General features: G+C 41.8%; 1 protein-coding gene across 1 annotated transcript in view; it reads right to left on the bottom strand.

Annotated features, from left to right (window-relative positions):
• The window catches only part of LOC120045929 (dystonin-like), a 195751-nt gene that overhangs the window by 28238 nt on the left and 150197 nt on the right, over positions 1 to 17316 (bottom strand). Inside the window, exons 67-83 of the mRNA XM_038990855.1 lie at positions 16810 to 16929; positions 16530 to 16637; positions 16065 to 16283; positions 15645 to 15848; positions 14768 to 14999; positions 13941 to 14167; positions 13484 to 13606; positions 13114 to 13215; positions 12029 to 12130; positions 9837 to 10010; positions 9086 to 9241; positions 8150 to 8347; positions 6692 to 6820; positions 5725 to 5895; positions 2798 to 2953; positions 2222 to 2428; positions 1489 to 1608 (exon numbers count right to left, since the gene is read on the bottom strand). Coding sequence (XP_038846783.1) covers positions 1489 to 1608; positions 2222 to 2428; positions 2798 to 2953; positions 5725 to 5895; positions 6692 to 6820; positions 8150 to 8347; positions 9086 to 9241; positions 9837 to 10010; positions 12029 to 12130; positions 13114 to 13215; positions 13484 to 13606; positions 13941 to 14167; positions 14768 to 14999; positions 15645 to 15848; positions 16065 to 16283; positions 16530 to 16637; positions 16810 to 16929 — 2748 coding nt within the window. The remainder of the gene's footprint in view (positions 1 to 1488; positions 1609 to 2221; positions 2429 to 2797; positions 2954 to 5724; positions 5896 to 6691; positions 6821 to 8149; positions 8348 to 9085; positions 9242 to 9836; positions 10011 to 12028; positions 12131 to 13113; positions 13216 to 13483; positions 13607 to 13940; positions 14168 to 14767; positions 15000 to 15644; positions 15849 to 16064; positions 16284 to 16529; positions 16638 to 16809; positions 16930 to 17316) is intronic.

Genomic DNA, 17316 nt, shown 5'->3' with positions numbered 1-17316 from the left:
ATCGGTTTGCATTTATTGATTAACCACAGACTGTATACTGTACCACCATTAACAGTGAGCTCCAAAGTTTTGGGAGAGTGACACATTTTTTGTTGTTTTGGCTCTGTACTTTAGCACTTTGGATTTTATATGATACAATGACTATGAGGTTAAAGTGCAGACTGTCAGCTTTAGGGTATTTTCATCTATATAGGGCGAACCATTTAGAAATGACAGCCCTTTGTGTACAACATTTTAATGTGGATGCTACCATCATTACAGATAATCCTGAATTAATTGTGAATAACGATGAGTGAGAAAGTTACAGACACACAAATATCATACTTCCAAGACATGCTAACCTCTCACCATTACAATAACATGGGAGGTTAGCATTTTTGGAGGGGTATGATATTGTGCATCTGTAACTTTCTCACTCATCATTATTCACGATTCATTCAGGATTATCCATAATCATGGTAGCATCCACATGAATGTAGAAGTGTTTATAAACATATTATATTCTTACTTACAATAAAAGTGACTCCAAAATGACACAATACATTATTTACCATTAATTTCTATCGGGCACAAAATAATCTGAAATGTGTAGTGTCACAAGCTTGATATAGTCATTGCGTGCTATGAATATGGGACCAAATACTTAACTTTTTACTTCTTTAATAGACATAAGTGAATTTGTCCCAATACTAAAATGGGAGGACTATGTACAAAAAGTACTGTTGCTTGACCCAGTTAGATAGAACTCTGAGATTCGGCTAAAAAGATGTTAGCATTGTCAGAATTTTACAAAAAGGTAGCACATCATTGGCTCTTAATGGACAGAAATGAGCATGTGAGAGCAATAAATTATAAATGTAATAAAAACTGTTGCACCTACAAACGTATTCAATCCAAAATATATTAAGTCCAATGGTCACCTTATGGACACTGTAGCATCGTTTCAATCCATCATCTAGAATTTAAAATAGGTAGGCACAGAAAATACTCTGAAAACTCAATTGCTAACGACCCTGTTAAAAAAACGAGGTATGTGGTTCTTGGTAACGGCTCATGGCGAGAGGCGTGGAGTGTGTTGTGTACCTCCAATCAAGCAGATTTGCCGATATTTATAGAGATTGGTGTCATATTGGCTTAGATATGGTAGGGAGGTTTGAATTTAACATTGAATTTAAAAAACAATGTCATACTATTTTGGGGGCAATAATGTATAAATCCCATACCCTAAAATGGCTTTTATAGTAAAACAGTGTTAGATTTCTCTTTGTATGTTTCACTATAAAAAAAAAACACAAAACTGTGGTTTTAGACAGCTGCGTTTGAAATTTACAGTTTTGATAAATGACTATGGTGCTGCTGCAGATGTTTACTGGGCTAAATGACTCTCCTTCATAAAAGTCTGACTACCGGAGGGGTCTCGCCAACTCTTTCATTAACAACCCCCCCCCCAAGGAAAATGATTCAATGAGGTTTAGTTAGTTCAGTCACCTTGTGCTGGGCCAGCTGCATCTTGATCTTGTCAGGGTCGTTGGCGATTTCCAGCTCCGAGTCCAAGGCCTTCTCCGACTCGTCCAACCATTCCGTCAGCTTGTTCCAGGTTTCGTGGAACTGAGGGGAGAGATGTAGCAAATGAGGCTTGCGTAAACCGCACTGTGATATATGACTTCCTTTGATTTATTGTTCTATGTTTGGATGAGTCTACTTTCAGCGCCAAGAAAAGTGATGGGTTCGTACTAATGAAAGAGCTCTGAGGCCAGTTTGTATCACCAGACTTCCTGTAATACTGATACAGCTTTCCTGCGATAATAAGCACCATAATGTAGTTGTGACACATCGTCTAGTCGACTTTTGTCTGCAAAGCATTAAGGTACTGCACGGTATTTGACCTCACACCTCGTTAGTGACCTCACTTCTCTGTTTCTCAAAAAATGCCTATTGCCCAGTTATGTGGAAAGATGATGACGTCTACTACAGTCCACCTGTCTAACTTCCTCTGTCACCCTCTCGCTCACCCCCTCTCTCCCTTTCTCTCCATCTCTCCTTCCACTATGACTCTCTCTCTCTCTCTCTCTCACTTATTTTTTCCGACTTACATCAATTTCATATCCCACTTCAGTGTGACTAGACTGCTGACTCCTAGCATTTCAGTTTAGGCACTGTGTACTACTGTGTAATACTGTACCAACTGTGTAGTACATCAAGTGTGCCCAAGGTGCTGTACCTGTTTGGCCCTCTTCCTGGCATCATCCAGCAGACGGCCCCTTTCCACAGACCTCTGTACCACCTTCTCCCAGCGGCCCTGCACACTGATCAGCAGGTTCTTGATCAGCACCACATCCTGCTTCTGGCTGAAGTACTTCAGGTGGGTCCCTGTCTTATCCAGCTCAACGATCTGCTCCCTGTGGGAGTTCACCTCCGTCACAAACACCTGCCAATACACACACATCAGAGGATCATGACAAATGTTACAATAGTGTTACACAGCGGAGTTGATCTTTTTTTTAATAAAATTTTTGTAAGTAGAATGTTCACTTGACTAATAAGCAGTGTTCTGGGTGAGAGTCAAATGGCCTTGTTGAGCCGTGGTTGGCCTGCTTGCACTGCAAGCTGTCTCGGCTATGGAACCTAAGCCCAACAATTGTTTGTGCTATTGATATCATTAATACAAATTAAATCAGGATAGGAGGCTGTTTAGGTTAATTATTAGATAATACTGAACACTGAAATGACAAATCATCAAAACCTATCAACATGTAAATCGATGTGTTATGTTAATTGTCTTCACACCGACACATACCTTGTGCTCATCTATCTGGAACATGATGTTTTCCAGGATGAGGGAGGCAGGAGAGGACATAGTGAGAGTCTGTTCAGCTTGGGTCAGCCAGTTGATGAAGTCCTGGAGAGAGTTATGGAACTCTGTGGCCAGAGTCAAGGCCTCCTCCAGTTTCACCTGAAGCACAGAGACAACAAAGCCACCTGAGAAACATTGCATGCTTCCTACTGACACAAACATTCACACAAGGATGTGCACACACACAAACTGACAGATAGGTTTGCCTAGCAAATACACACACACACACACACACACACACACACACACACACACACACACACACACACACACACACACACACACACACACACACACACACACACACACACACACACACACACACACACACACACGAAGTCTTGTACAACTAACCTTGTGGGGACACACAATTCAGTCCCATTCAAAATCCTATTTTCCCTAACCCCTAACCCGTATTCTTACTCTAACCTTAACCCAAAAACCTAACCTTAACCCTAACCCTAGCTCCTAATGCTAAAACTAACCCTAGCTCCTAACCCTAACCCTTAATGTAATTCTAACCCTAACACTAATTCTAACCTTAACTTTAAACCCCTTGAAATAGCATTTGACCTCGTGGGGACTAACAAAATGTCCTCAATGTCCTCACAAGAATAGTTAAAGACGTCCATACAGACACACACACACACACACACACACACAAACACTCACCAAAAAACACACACAGGTTGTTTGTTCATTTGTTGCCACAGCATTAGGTAATGATTGTAATTGGTCCAAACATGACTGACCTCTGTTTAGGCAGAGGAAGTCAGCATCTCTGAACTAGCTCAAGGGAAGAGGATGAGCTATCAAAACGATGCATCCTCTACAGTTATAAAAATAGCATCAATTAGCCTTTGATTGAATCAAACAGATGTATTCAGTGTGGTCGGTCCAACAGGGAGGATGAGTTTTGCCTTTGCCAGGCAAGCAAAAGAGTACAGCTAATGCTATATCCTCATCACGATAAACAATGTGGTAATAACATTACAGTCATTACAAGCCTAATGGCAAGTAAGTACTGTCTCCGGTATACAGTGATGTCTCTTTCTCCATGTTGGTTAATTTAGCTTTAATTCTGAATGAAGTGTGCTATCTTGACAAGCTAGCAAAATGCTTAGAAACTGCAGTGAGTTAAGTCGTAGAGTATGCATGGCATACAGTACAGTACAGTACACCATAGTTCAGTGGTCACCAACCTTTTCTGAGTCAAGATCACTTTCTGAGTCAAAATGCATGCCGAGATCTACCGCTCTGATTTTTTATTAACGTGACTTAAAAAACGTAAGCCTATGCAACATTAACCAATTAAAAACAGTACTGTAGCAATGAGGTTTGTGCAGTAAGCTATAGGCCCAATATATTATCACCACATACTGGCTTTGCCTGAATTTACCTGCCAATGCATTGTTGTTCGGGACATTTTTTAAAATTATATTTCAAAATTTGAGGTAGGCTATATGATCACAACGGTAATAGATCCATTGGTGTATTACTTGTGAGGCATAGCTGAGTGAGCATACATTTAAATAATTTGCTTTTTATTTTACTGGGCTGATGGTGCCTGCATCTGATGGTCAGTCTCAGTAAAGGGAGAGAGCAGCAGACTGAGCGTCCGTCTCTCAACATCCCTCCGCTCTCCCTTTCCTCCACTGACACTGACCAAAAAGAGACATCGTCTTCCAGCTGATGGCGAAACTTGAGTCGCACCACATTATTCTACCTCATGCACAAATTCATGTTGTTACTCCTATAAACAGAGAAAGTGAAATATTCCTTGACATTAAAAAATACCCAAGCCGCTAATAATAACAACAACGCAAGCCTATAGATACACTTTCCTACTCATTCATTACTGCTGCAGTGCTTGTTGTAGCGCTGAGTGGAAATAGGTAGAACGTGCATTTAATGGCTTATAAAAGTGTTGAATACAAAGTGTTGACAGTGCTGAGTAAGAACTTAAACATGAACTCACTCATAAAAACAGCAGCTCTTTGCTGTATTCGTTGACAGTCTCTCTCTAGTCATGGTTTTAAATGTTTTGAAATCTCACAGTATAAATTTTGACTCGGTCATCTGAGCAATCTGATTGGCCAGCGGTAGACCTATAGTGCACTTGATTTCCTCTCCAGGCCCACCGGGAAGCCAGAGTTTGTACCTTCAGACACACGAAATGAAAACAGTTTGCCTAACGGTGCGCAGGGCAGCTGAATTGGCTGCACCTACCACCAACAGCCCGAGACTATTTGATTAAGAGACTTGACTGAGTTAGGAACAAACCCACATCCAACCCCAGCATTCCCTTTACATCCCATCCAACGTTTCAGCTGTTCATTAGAATGTCTCTGAAGATAAGAGGACTGTTCCATGATGACTAATGACTGATGAGTCAGGCACTTCCCAGTAGAGATCTGATCTGCTGGGTGACCACATCCTATGTGCTTGCCAACCTTATTTGCTGTACAGCATTTATTACCACCTCATGGATTATAGGTTTAAAATGTACAGTAGAGTACAGGGTATGGAAGGGGAGTGAACAAATGCTGAGCATAAATGTCCCACAGGGGATATAATAAATCTCAACATTATGAATCATCAGACAAGTTCAGAACACTTGGTCGGGTGTGACCCATTCTAGCCAGGGTTTCCCTAGATAATTTGTCAGACGGAGCACAATGGCCCTCAAATAATCCCAAACATCCAGTGCTTCTCAAATTAACATTTCCAATTGAAACCAATTTAAGCCGCTTTTTTTTACGCAGGAAGTCTGGGCAGAGCTAGGAATGGTGGCCCATTCTGAAAGGGAACACTTGATTCATCCCATCTTAGCCCAACAACACTGCTCCATGTCGCTTTACACTCCCTACCTTTCTCTCAGCCACCTTGACCTGTACCGACTCCCTCTTGTCCTGCAGGTTCCTGAGGTCCTGCTCTGTGTTGCTGTCCTGGCCGGAGGGGGTCATGGTGAGCAGCTGCTGACCTTTGTTCATCAGCTGCTGGTAGAGCTCCTCCTTGGCCTCTAATGTAGAACATAACTCCTGCAGGAGACCAAAAACATGAGGGGCTTAGAAAATATGTCTGCTGTTAGTATTAGTGTCCATTATAAATGAGTTGTTTGGATCCTGGATGCTGATTGGCTGTCAAAGACACACCTAAAGTCATGCCATTTACCTGTGGCGGTATTTAGCACAGAGCACGGCCTCTTGTGCCTTATTGCTTCAATAATAGCACTGAAACTACTGTTTTACATTTCAAATTAATGGAATTTGGACAATAAGTCCAGTATACTTTCATTGTTGTCATTCTGTCAGTGTCCATGTCTGCTTTGTTACTGCTTCTTTACCAGTTTATTTTGTAAGCTAATATAATCCAAATCAAGTCCAAACATGATGAAAGAATGAGAGTACTAAGGGCAATCATAGCCAAGCTTTTCCACAAGCAAATTCAAACCTTCAAATCCCAAGTAAGTTCAGAGTCTTATAATATAATTTTTTTCTAAACAATCTCCTGTTTTGGTTCCCATAATGCTAAATGGAAGTCCCAGAATGGAGCATTCATAGGATAACCCAGACACTCTCACTATCAGAGGAAAGGCAAACAAGAAAAAAACAGAAGAACATGTCCCCTCCCAACATTCTCTGAGCACAGTCAGGGTTTAATCCATTTGTACACTTTCTTTGGGAGCTTTAATGAGTAGGACACATTATCGTACATTTCGCAACATCATTTAATTTTCACACTTCACACTTCAGAAAGAAACTGCAGACAAGGCCTGAGTTGCGCCCTTACAAGCCTGCCATCTGTATGAGGCCTTTTATATGGTTAAATACATACCAGATGGGCGTTAAGCTGCTCGCGGGCCGTGTCTGGTAAGCCTCCCACAGCCTTTGATGCTAACAGCTGACGCTCTGTGTCTTTCAGCCATTGCTGCATGTCTTCGATCTCGCCATGGAAACCTTGGGCCTGCAACACAATACAGCCTGAGTCAGAACAATGGACCTCATAGACGTATTGTGTGGAATTCAAGGGTGGGAAAAGGGAATGTTATGAGAAGTTATTAATTCCTCAGATACATTAATGGCCAAACATGGTTTGGTCTGAGGTTATTTGACAGAGTGAACGATGGTGTCTGTGAACAGTTTAATCAATGAACATATTCAATGTTTAATTGCCTGAAACCAGCATGGCTTTTTTCCTTCTAATTGTTTTCATTAATTTAATTCCCCATTTGAACCAGATAATGTAACAATGTCTACACTCAATGTTACAATGTTGTCTACGCACCATGTTTTACATATTCATTGTACAGTATGTTTGTTTTGGAAATCCACTTTTGTCCGTAAAATGCTTCTGACAGAGCTTTGTAGGTTTACTGCGTACTAAAGGGAAACATTATTGGAAAATACATTGATTTGATTTTTGGCAACCCTTTCGCAACCCTCTCTAAAAATCAAGAGAACTTACGTTTCGGAAAGTTTATTTCATACTCTTAAAACATTCCTTATTCCTGGCCATAAAACTGTTAGTAATAGTAGAAATATACTTAATAACAACCCTTTAAAAATTATTCAAATAAAATGACATATTCACTGGTCATTCACATTCCTTACATCACTCCTTTGACACCTTACATCAAAGCATTCCCCAAAATGTCAAAGTTATGAATAAGAGCACCTATAGCTGGGTTAGGAAAGGAGAGGCAGGAGGTGGAGGGCTTACATTATTTCTCTGTACCTCATACTCCCACTACTCTAAAACCTTCTTTATGAATTTTTGAAAAACAACATTAATACAATCCAGCAGAGAACATCAATCATAGCTTCAGTTTCAGATATGAGTCATTATGGTGCCAGATTCTATTTGGCAGCTGGGTATGGTGAAGGGGTGAGGCAGACTGAATATGAATCAGGGTGAGGTACAGATGTAGGATCTTAATTTGACCTATATTGCCATAGCAAAATAATCCTGCGGCAACATGATTTGAACGTTTAGTCCAAAATGTTGCTTGATTTGTGGTTATATTATTAGCTGGCCAAAAGTAGTCTACATGAAAAGTACAATACTGTTAATATAATCGTGTGTTAGTGTGGGTTTTCAGTGAATTTATGTAAACCACAAAGCTCACCTGAAAATTCTCAGCAACAAAAGAGTAATCAAATTAGGATCCTACATACAGTGCGTTATTTCATAGTTTTGATGTCTTCACTATTTTTGTAAAATGTAGAAAATAGTTCAAATAAAGAAAAAGCCTTGAATGAGGAGGTGTCCAAACTTTTGACTGATAGTGTATACCTGAAGCAGAGCACCGTCTAGCTGGTGTCTCCTCTGCTCTGTCTTCTCCAGGATGTTCTTCCAGCGCTGGGTGAGGTTCTCCAGTTTGCTCTGCAGTCCAGAGGCTTCCTCTCCAGAGGTGGACTCCACCAGGTCAGTACCAGCCTTATTGACCACCTCCACCGTGGTCTTATGGGCCAACACATCATTCTGGAGGACCTGGAAACATCAAAGTACAGGGATGGTTAAACACTAGGCCAGTGAGATCAATTAAATAAACAAGGCCCAAAGATCAGATAGCACTAAACTGGACAAAAAAAATGCTAAAAAGAGTGATAGTGTCTACTCCATATTAATGCCGTGTTCACGTCATGTCGGGAACTCAACCAATAGGAAGCTCTACGCAAATAACTTACGTTCATTTTAATTCAGAGGTCCCGAGTTTCGGACATGACATAAGTATCTCTGACTGTCTATTTATTCTAATAGCTAAGTTCAAATATGGTATAATCTGCTAAACTCTTATGGGACATACGTTTAGTAATGGAAAGGAGAAGACTAGATAAATCTGCTGCATGGTGGATTAAATCCCTGCATGGTGGTCCTCAACCAGACTGGTCAGACTCACATAACTGGCTCAAAATACACACAGCCATTAAGGTGTCAGATAGATTATAAAGTATAGGGGCTTTTGGAGAGGGAAGTGAAATAGATCAAATGAATTTGAAAGACTGTGGTCTGGGCAGATTTGTATGTGCTTATAATACATGTTGTACAGTGTTGTGTATGCAGACTGTGTAGGGTTGAACTTTGATGTTTGTTGTTGTGGTTAATCCAAAGGGTTATGAGGGTCAGGAGGTAATGAAAGGGTCACGTCAAGCTGCTCTGCAGTTACTGTAGTTGCATGAAAAAATACTGAAATAACACTTTATACAAACAAGGGGAGATATGTCTTACGTGGTGCTTGGCGAGCTCGATCTCAATGGCTTTGGGGTCTCCTGCAGCCTTCCTCTGCTCATTAAGCAGCTCTTCCGTGTTGCTCATCCAGGCCAGAAGCTCATCCAGCGCATGCTGGAACTGCCCCAGAGCCAACAGCGCTCCCTCTAGTTTGTGCTGCACACAATCAGAACAAACACAAGTTCATACAAGAGTCACATGAAAACACTCCTCATATGAACTGACCCATAATCAGTCTCTCTTTCATGGGAATGATAGGGAAAGGGGCCTTTTCCAGTTAGAGAAACAGTACACTGTTCATTGTCTTTAAAATGTTCTGATTAAGCAATAAAGCCAGAGGGAGTGTGGTATATGGCCAATATACCACGGCTAAGGGCTGTTCTTAGGCACGACACAACCCCCGAGGTGCCTTATTGCTATTATAAACTGGTTACCAAAGTAATTAGAGCAGTAAAAATAAATGTTTTGTCATACCCGTGGTATACGGTCTGATCTACCACGGCTGTCAGCCAATCAGCATTCAGGGCTCTAACCACCCAATTTATAACTGCGTTTATACAACGGGTGGGTCTAATCCTGGACGCTAATTCCAACCGGTGTCTATACAAAATAAGACAAATGTCTTATCTTCAACAAGTACAGCACACACTCTAGAAATAGTATTGAATTTTATTTACAAGGTTCTGCTATTTTCAATCACCCCCCTTCCCTCACCCTACTATAGTAAACCTCCAGCCCCTGTCTGACCCACCTGTCTGTTGATGATATTTTCATCCAGGTTGTCCCAGAGCATTTTGAGCTCGGTCATGGGCTCTTGGATGGCACAGCGGTCGTACTCTTCCGTCACCTTCTTCAGCAGTAGGCCCGCCTGGTGGTTCAGACGCTCCATCTCAATCTGCAGCTGATACGCCTCACCTTTGAACTCCTGAAACACCACACCACACAAGGGATTGTCAAGGGAACCTGTCAACATAACTACAGGGCTATGATCTGGAAAACACAAAAGATCTGACCCTTCCAGCCTCTCACAGTGAGGTAGGGCTCATTGATAATGTACGCTCCCCACCGTTTTCTGCTCCCAATAAGTTATATTTTAATATACACTGAACAAAAATATAAACGCAACATGTAAAGTGTTGGTTCCATGTTTCATGAGCTGAAAAATCCCAGAAATGTTCCATACGCACAAAACGCTTATTTCGCAAAAATGTTGTGCACAAATTTGTTTACATCCCTGTTAGTGAGCATTTCTCCTTTGCCAAGATAATCCATCCACCTGACAGGTGTGGCATATCAAGAAGCTGATTAAACAGCATGATCATTACACAGCTGCACCTTGTGCTGGGGACAATAAAAGGCCCCTTTAAAATGTGCAATTTTGTCCCACAACCCAATGCCACAGCTGACTCAAGTTTTGAGGGAGCGTGCAATTGGCATGCTGACTGCAGGAATGTCCACCAGAGCTGTTGCCAGATAATTGAATGTTAATTTCTCTACCATAAGCTACTTCCAACATTGTTTTAGAGAATTTGGCAGTACGTCCATCTGGCCTCACAACCACAGACCACGTGTAACCACGCCAACCCAGGACCTCCACATCCGGCTTCTTCACCTGCCTGATCGTCTGAGGGGGGTGCTGAGGATAATTTCTGTCTGTAATTAAGCCCTTTTGTGGGGAAAAGCTCATTCCAATTGGCTGGGCCTGGCTCCCCAGTGGGTGGGCCAGTGCCCTCCAAGGCCCACCCTTGCCCAGTCATGTGAAATCCATTGATTAGGGCCTAATTTATTTATTTCAATTGACTGATTTCCTTATACAGTATGAACTGTAACTCAGTAAAATCTTTTAAATTGCTGCATGTTGCGTTTACATTTTTGTTCAGTATAACTACCATTGATACAGATCAAAATCTTTATTAAAAGATCACTTACTGGGAGCATGTGTCACACCCTGACCTTAGTTATCTTTGTTTTCTTTATTATTTTGGTTAGGTCAGGGTGTGACGAGGGTGGTATGTGTGTTTTTGTCTGGTCTAGGGTTTTTGTATGTCTAGGTTGTGTGTGTAGTCTAGGCATACGTAGGTCTATGGTGGCCTGGATTGGTTCCCAATCAGAGGCAGCTGTTTATCGTTGTCTCTGATTGGGGATCCTATTTAGGTTGCCATTTTCCAGTTTAGTTTGTGGGTGATTGTCTATGTTGATGTTTGCACTTGTTATTATTAGCGTCACGTTTGTTATTTTGTATAGTTTGTTTCGGTGTTCTTTCGTTGTCATTAAAATAAGATGTATTCACATCACGCTGCGCTTTGGTCTCCTCACTACGACGATCGTGACAGCATGGGAATCACAGGAGGTTGGTGGCACCTTAATTGGGAAGTAAGGGCTCGTGGTAATGGCTAGTGCGGAGTAGGTGGAATGGTATCAAATAGTTCAAACACATGGTTTTCCATGTGTTTAATTCCATTTGCGCCTTTCCAGACATTATTATGAGCCTTAGTCCCCTCAACAACATCCACTGATGGGAATAGCAAACATTGAGCGACATTACTTGTTTCTATTTGTTCAGCTCCTGTGAAAATGTGGATGTGCCTAAAACCACCTCCATTAACTATTCCTTTTGAGAGACACGATAGCTTTGTCTTGTTGTAGATCAAAGGACAGAAGTCTATTGCATTGCTCTCTGGAGTATTAATGACACTGCTGCAGTGTTCCTCCACTGTCGTCCAATAAGGGCAGGACATGAACTGAACATTCACAGCATAAAAACAGATGTTGTTTGCTCTGTAATGTTGATATGAAATAAATCAACACAATAACTTGGGGGAGAGCAATTCAAAGTTCTTCATGATGTTTCGATCAGATACATGTGGAAATAGATCAATGGTTTGGTCTAAGATTGCTCATACATCTAGCTAATGAATTATATATAATACAGGAACACAATACCTTGAGTTCTTCAATCTGCTGCTTGACAGTGTCTAGGTCTGTACCCACAGGTGACATAGAATCCAGTTTGTGCTCCACGATATCCACCCAGTCAAACATACCCTGTAGATAGAGGGAGTGGGCACCATTGTCACTGGGAGAATACAATGCTAGCTTTAAAACAGCTCAGATTTCACATTCATTATCATTAATATATCACTTAATCCACCAATTATTGTCATGGAAAACCAACACTGTCAATTGAAAAAGAGTTATTAGCACATGGTGAAATAGAGGTGGACCTTAACTTAATCACTCAAGTCTAGGATGGTTGTAAATGGGTAGTACATTTATAACCAGCAGACTACAGCTAAGCCTTTTTAAACCACTTCATTAAATTAGACACATACTCCACTGCAAACAATCACAACCAATATAAAGAGAACAACAACTTACAACCAATATAAAGAGAACACATAAATGAAGGATACCCAAATATAGCAACACTGCCTGTCCAATTTACTTTGATCTATCTGTGCCTCGTAAATTGCTCAAAGTCATTGTAAACTCTGGTTCTTGATTCTGTCTGAGAGGTGTGAACGACGATGCTAAGTGGCAACATTAGATGGCAAACACTGATTAACAATAATACAATAACATTGCTTGATTAATAGGTCCAGTGATAGGGCCTTTGAATAACACAAAACCACTGACACTTCAATCAACATTAATTAAGACGTGAACATGTCTTGAGTAATGGGGGTGACTTTCTCTTTCCTATGAGTAAATACAGAGGAGGCACAGTGAAACTTCTGAATTCATTGAGTAATGACACCTCAAACTACTCAGAAGTTTCGCATTACATACTAACAATGGTATTCATCTCCTAAGAGTCCAAACCGCTAGCTGCTTAGTGTTAGGTAGTGTATTCAATGACAGCAAGGCAGTGTTCAGTAGGCAAGGAATGGGAGATAACGTTTTATCTGATCTTGAGCAATGAGATTTTCAATTTCTGTTGCAAAACATTTTCCCATTGTGTGCCCTACTGAACAGGTCCTGGTGTATGACAAAGCATAGCAGCTAAATCATAATGAACAGTAATGTACCTGCAGGCCATCCTGGAACTGCATAGCAGCCTGCATGGCCTCATCCAGTCTGTCCACTCTCTCCTTCCATGTCTTGTTCAGAGTCTCCCATGCCGAGTTCACCTGGGGAAAACAACAACAACAAAGGTCAGGGAATAGGATCCATGCACAGCTGTTGGATACAAATACTACTCTATATACAAATAAAAATAAAGAAATCATGATCAAATTAGATATATGATTTCCCAGCATTACATATATCCTTATGTAAGTCAATAAGATATCTACAAGTACTAAGGTATCTGTCATTTAGTTTGCATTTTTTCGAGTCCTTGAGCAAAGTGATTTGTTTCTTCTTATTTAAAGGTGATGTTCTGATGTCATTGATTACCTCATCAATACTCTTCTTTATGACTGGCTTATCTGGTTCGCCACAGGCAGCCATAAGCTCCGCCCCCAAGTTCCGCACTACATCAAGCTCCTCCTGAAGCCCGTCAATCTCCTCCTTGAAGCTCTGGGAGAAAAAACAACTATCAGTCCCGAAAAGTACATTAATTACTATCACATCAAACTGTATATAGATTACATTGGTAATGGTATCTTGTTTAAGCTGCTCCAATGGTTACATGTTACATAAATGTAAGGAACTTTATTTAACATAGCAAGACAAAAAGAAATGGTTCACTGTAATGCTCCTAATTCAAATCAAATCAAATGTATTTACAAAGCCCTTCTTACATCAGCTGATGTCACAAAGTGCTGTACAGAAACCCAGCCTAAAACCCCAAACAGCAAGCAATGCAGATGAAGAAGCACCTTAAAGTAAACATGTCTTGATGCTCTTTTACCTCCAGAGATTCCTGCTGCTGTTTCACCACAGAGGGGTCGACTCCAGGCTCCTCCAGCTCCCTCAGCAGGTCCTGGGTGTCCTTGATGGTAACGATGAGGGCACAGTGGTCACACCAGAACTTGTCTGCCAGGTCCATTACATCCAGCAGCTTGGCCTCCCTCTCCTCCATCAGGGCATGGATCTCATTCCAGGTGAACACCATCTGGTCCAGCTTGTCTTGCACAGCTTGGAAACACGGAGAAGTAATAGTCTTATTTATTTAGGTCTTCTAACCGTTCTGTACAGGGGCGCAACTTTGGTTTTAGGAGTGGGGGGGACATAATTATAATTATTATTTTATTTTATTATCCACTCGGATAAACACTCCAAACAGCCTACCCGACCGCTCGGAGGCGTCCGCATGGTCCTAAAGCACACCGTTGCCTTGTTTTGTATCACATTCCAATGATAAAATTGGGGGGCGGGTGGACAAAAATGCAATTTCAGGATGTGGGGGGACATGTCCCCATCCCCAGTGAAAGTTGCGCCCCTGGTTCTGTAATATGGTGTGGTGTCTTTCAGTTTGAGACTAGGTCTTCAGCCAACTCATTTATTTGGCTAGAGAGAGAACTTCAGCTGCTTTTGATTGGCAGCTGATGTAGCGGCTGAGCTAGCCATCCAAACCATACACTTCAACAACAGCTGAAGAGAGTAAACAATGGGTTGACCTGTAGTAGTGTGTGGCTACAGTCATGTGCTGTACAGTCTTCCCAAACATCTCCAAAACTAGCAGTCCTAACAAGCATTTCCCACAATGATAGGTGCAGGGGAAACAACAGACGTTACCTTTAGCAGATATGTCCTTGTCAGCTCCCGCTGAGCGAGCGATCATCTCCTCTCCACGCTGCTTGAGCGTGTCGTAGGAAGGCTGCAGTTTCTCCAGGTCCACAGACACAGCCTTGTTCTCTGTGATCTGCTCCCTGATCTTCTCCACCTCCACAGAAATGGAGGGAGGCTGACGCAGGCGCTCAGCGATCCGCTCCAGGGACTCCAGCATGGGCTCGATCTTGTCATGGAACTAGGGGGAGAGGAACATGGTCAAACTGGCTGTGTGGGTCTAAACAATCTACATATAATTATCAAATTAAGTACTTAAGTATTTATCCAAGCACTTTTATTTAGTGAAATACTAAGGGTTAAGAGACTCAATCAATTAGCCACTAGAACAAGCAATCTACTACATCAATGCTCATTACATGCTCCTGGAAGGACTTCCAAACAACTAACCCTCATTTATTTTCAAAGTCAAAATCAATCAACCTAGAACAACAGGGCCATTGTCTACTTTAATATAGAGATGCAACCCTGTTGAACCCAACTGACTCTGCAGGTGAAATCCATTCTCTCTGAACCAGACGTGCCCTGCTGCTACCATTGGTATTTTTGTCCTGTTTTCAAAGGAAGGATATGAATAATGTTTCCTTTCCCTCTAAGGACTTTTATAATTCCGTTTCAGCTTCAGATTTCATTAGAGCGATGTCATTATTTTTGGCAGGTCATCAAACAATCCCATCGCAAAAACTTTTAAAAACATCCTTTTATCCCCAACATAAGCCATCTTAAGACCAATGTCAAACTCACACACTTGTGCGTCCATAGAGATTTTTACCTGTATAAACAAAGGATATATAAAAACGAAATAAAATAAGTGAAAGTATGTTACCTGTGTGGATTTGGAGATGGCCTCATCCAATGTGGCAGCCCTCTGTTTGACATCAGCCTTGAGCTGGGCGTACAGCAGGTCTGTGGCTGTGTACTTCTCCCTGATGGGGATCCCCTCCACAGGACTCAGCTCTAGAAGCTGGGGACCCGTCTTGTTCATCTTGTCGATGTGGGGCTTGTGCTCTGCAATCAGCTCTCGCATTTGCTGTGGTGGATATATGACATTGTCAGTTAGAGAAACACAAAGACACTGTGATAGGATTTTCCCTAAAGCTTTGTAACACTCTAATGATCCTTTGTCTATTTCCTTCAGTGATGTTAAGATGATCTTAGTGTGAAACTCACCCCTGATTTCACAAACAATATTAGAAAATCCATTGGCACAGAGACAACTAGCTAATAGACTTTAAGTTGGGCTCACCCTGAGCTCCTCCTGTTGCTGTCGGAGAGCTTCGTACTCAATGGCCAGCAGTGGGAGCTGGTTGAAGCTGGTGCGGGTCTCCTGGAGCCAGGGCCACAGCTCCTCGTAAGTCTCCCAGAACTGGCTGGCCAGAGACTGGGCTCGCTCCAGCTGCAGGCAGCGCTCCGAGTTCAGCTGACTTACCACACCGTACTTCTCCAGGAGGGCTTGGATCTTGACCTGCAAAAAACAGAACATAAAAAAACTGAGTTGATGTATGCTTCTTAGAAAAAAAGCAAGGCAGCTGCACATGCTGGTGCAATTCATTTATCATTTAGACAGCAAGCTGCCTTCCTCAGGGTTTCTGACAGAAATCTCTATCAAAGGCCCATATGCTACGTTCATGGACGCACAAGGTTACTCTGGAGGTATTCTACCAACAACAGATGGATGTTAGGAGTTCATTCCATTATAGGACTTTTTTACCTTCAAGGCTTGCTTTTCATCCTCATCCTTGCTGTTCATGATGGCCTCGCCTGTTTTCACAATGTCATCCACAGCATCCTTGTGTCTCATGATGTCCATGGAGAAGACCTGGTCAATCAGAGGAGGATGTTTGAATGGTAACTTACACACAGTGAACACACAGCTGCAGCACACATCATTGTTTCCTGGACTTGTTTGTTTGCACGGTGGTGGTGGCGGCTAATGTCTCTACAGGCATATATACAGATACACAGTACAGGTACATGACAGACAGACTGACCTTCTGGGCCTGGAGCTGTGCTGTGGTCTGGTCCTGTTCCAGCCTGATCTCCCCCAATGACAACATCTTCCTCTCTGCTTCAGTAAGCCAGGCCAGCAAATTGTCAGCTGCTTGTTCAAACTGCACAGAAACACAGAAAACATCCCATCATGAATGGTACAATAGGCCTAATTAAAGGTAGATTGAGCAATATGATGTCATTATACACAGCGAGGCAACTGCCTGTTCCCAATGTGGGTATGCCTCAAGGGGGAGCATAAATTGGGAAGAACTAATACGGGCAGTCCTGGTAGATTTCAATTCTATTGTTGTTCATGCCTGTAAGCAGGAAGTCCCCCTGCTGAATATAATCATGAAATATTGCTTTATTTTATCTTAAAATATATAAAAATAAATAAAATAATATCTGTTTTTGGGACGTAAAATCCAGTCATGAGTTTGACAATTCATTGACGACCATGCAACATTATACCCTACTTTCTTAGGTGTCTGCACTACAATACAATT

Source organism: Salvelinus namaycush, chromosome 4 (genome assembly GCF_016432855.1).
Source record: "Salvelinus namaycush isolate Seneca chromosome 4, SaNama_1.0, whole genome shotgun sequence".
In the NCBI taxonomy this organism is placed as follows: domain Eukaryota; kingdom Metazoa; phylum Chordata; class Actinopteri; order Salmoniformes; family Salmonidae; genus Salvelinus; species Salvelinus namaycush.
Note: the sequence above shows the minus strand (reverse complement) of the source record. Positions and strands in the feature narration are given on the sequence as shown.